This window comes from Bremia lactucae, linkage group LG8, assembly GCF_004359215.1.
Source record: "Bremia lactucae strain SF5 linkage group LG8, whole genome shotgun sequence".
Classification (NCBI taxonomy): Eukaryota; Oomycota; class Peronosporomycetes; order Peronosporales; family Peronosporaceae; genus Bremia; species Bremia lactucae.
The window spans coordinates 3,952,501-3,954,539 of record NC_090617.1 but is presented as its reverse complement, the minus strand read 5'-3'; the positions used below and the strand labels follow the sequence as shown (position 1 = coordinate 3,954,539).

At 36.7% G+C, this 2,039-nt stretch overlaps 1 protein-coding gene across 1 annotated transcript; it reads right to left on the bottom strand.

Moving 5' to 3' along the window:
- Positions 1 to 671: 671 nt before the first annotated feature.
- CCR75_001701 (uncharacterized protein) lies at positions 672 to 1,304 on the bottom strand (the record flags this gene model as incomplete). The annotated part of the gene is made up of 3 exons (XM_067959802.1): positions 672 to 799; positions 907 to 1,008; positions 1,298 to 1,304. The coding sequence occupies 3 exons, from the start codon at positions 1,302 to 1,304 to the stop codon at positions 672 to 674; spliced, it is 237 nt and encodes a 78-aa protein (XP_067815633.1).
- Between the last annotated feature and the right edge of the window lie 735 nt (positions 1,305 to 2,039).

Genomic DNA, 2,039 nt, shown 5'->3' with positions numbered 1-2,039 from the left:
GCAATGAGAATCAGAATTAGAGAAATCATTGCGAAAGCAGAAGAAGAATTAGGTATTAAAATTATTAATGGGGTACTAGATTTCTCTAATTCTGATTCTCATTGCTCCTTGAAGGACTCGATAACGGTACTTAGTAATCCACACAATGTGGAATCGGTGATAGAAAATCGTGTGGCTAGATTTGTTATAACCAGTCATATCTGATACTGTATAATGAAGTAATTCTTACTGCATTATACAGTATCAGATATGACAAGAACCGTAAAGTTGTTTCACTAGGACTGAAGTCTTTCCCGGCTGAAGCCGGGGGTTTTAACCAAAAAGGGGACTATAAAATATATTGTTAATGGAATTAATAGGAACTCACAAATTAATTTTTTTAAATAAATAATAGCGGCAAACGGTACAAATTCGGAGAAAGGTAAAATACCACCAAATGCTACAGTGACAAAATCAATAGTATCAAAACTAATACCAACTGAATACGGTTTTGCTGGTCTGGCAGTAGGAGCTGCGTTTGCAGGCCTTCGGCCGTACAAAACAAATTGTGATATAAGGATGGTTGCAAAGCAATTATCTAAAATAGTAAATAACTTTAGATTATAAATAATAATGACTTTTAATTCTAGTAAACTAAATAATGGCCTGAATATCGTTACTTATTCAATGCCTCATGTCAACTCTGTTTCTATTAATATAATAGTAAAAGTAGGCAGCAGCTCCGAATCTGAAGAAGAGTCTGGGATTTCCCATTTTCTTGAGTATATGACATTTAAAGGAACAAAAACAAGGTCAGCTACTGAAATAGCAAAAGAATTAGGACATTTCAATGCTTATACGAGCAAAGAAAACACCGTTTACTATACAAAATTGAGCAAGGCTGTACAAATCATTGTTATTACTCACCAGCCTCAAGTTGCTGGCAAAGCAGAATTGACTTGCCACCAATAGCCGCAAGCGCTTTATTCGGCAAACGAGTAGAACCAATTCGAGATGGGATAATGAAAGCTACATCTGAGTGAGCCACCTAAATAGATCCGAAAGCCGATACATTTTTTATTGATCCAGACGAAAATAATCCTAGAGCTATACGGGTTTATAATAGCCTAGTACAAATCTCATCTAAGAACACTATAAATAGAATATCAGTAGTTGATTTTACCCTAGTTTTCTTTATTAATAATACCTTCTACTATCTAAAGTATGGTACCTAAAAAAAACCTGTCGATTACAAAATCCACAATTTTAAAAATAGTAGGAATCACCACTTCAATAACAAAAACTACAATTTCAATACCTGTCATTTTATTAACTTTAAGTTACTTGTTTAACTTAAAGTTTATATACAAATTATTTTTATGGCAACTAATTTTATTTAGAGCCACGTATATTTTAATTTTTTGATAAAATCGTGCTGGTTTTGTGTTTAAATGATATTCGCTCTTCTTTTAGTTAGGGGGAAGTGTAAAGAAAAGAGCTACTAAACAAAAGAAAGGATGTTATTTGCGCTTGCGTATCATGTATGAGTGTCACGATGCACTTACAAGTAGACATCGTGGATGTGAGAGAACTGACTTCACAGTAAGTCGCAACTTTTACTAACCCTTCCAGTATCAGTTCGTGCGCATGTACATTCGTGCTTGCAAGGTGTGTGAACGGGTAAAGCCTTGCCCTTCATCCCGCGCACCACTTCAACATCTACTGCCCCCGGCAGAATGTTTAATTTTGTATCTTTGGACTTCGTCTTCGGATTTCCTGAAGACGATCACAAACAATGGAATCCTTTTTTTGGTAGACAGATCCAGCAAGATGGTACATCTTGCTGCAGTAACATAGTCAATCACGGCTACGGGCTGTGCCCGTGTCTTTATCTACACGGTATTCAGACTCCACGATCTACTCCGTGAATTGGTCTCCGATATAGAACCACGGTTCACGGCAGAGTTTTAGCAATCCGCGTTCCGGTCTCTCGGAACACGGCTATGTTAATTTCTAATCATCAAGAGACAGATGGTCAGACGGGACGCGTAAAACGCGTC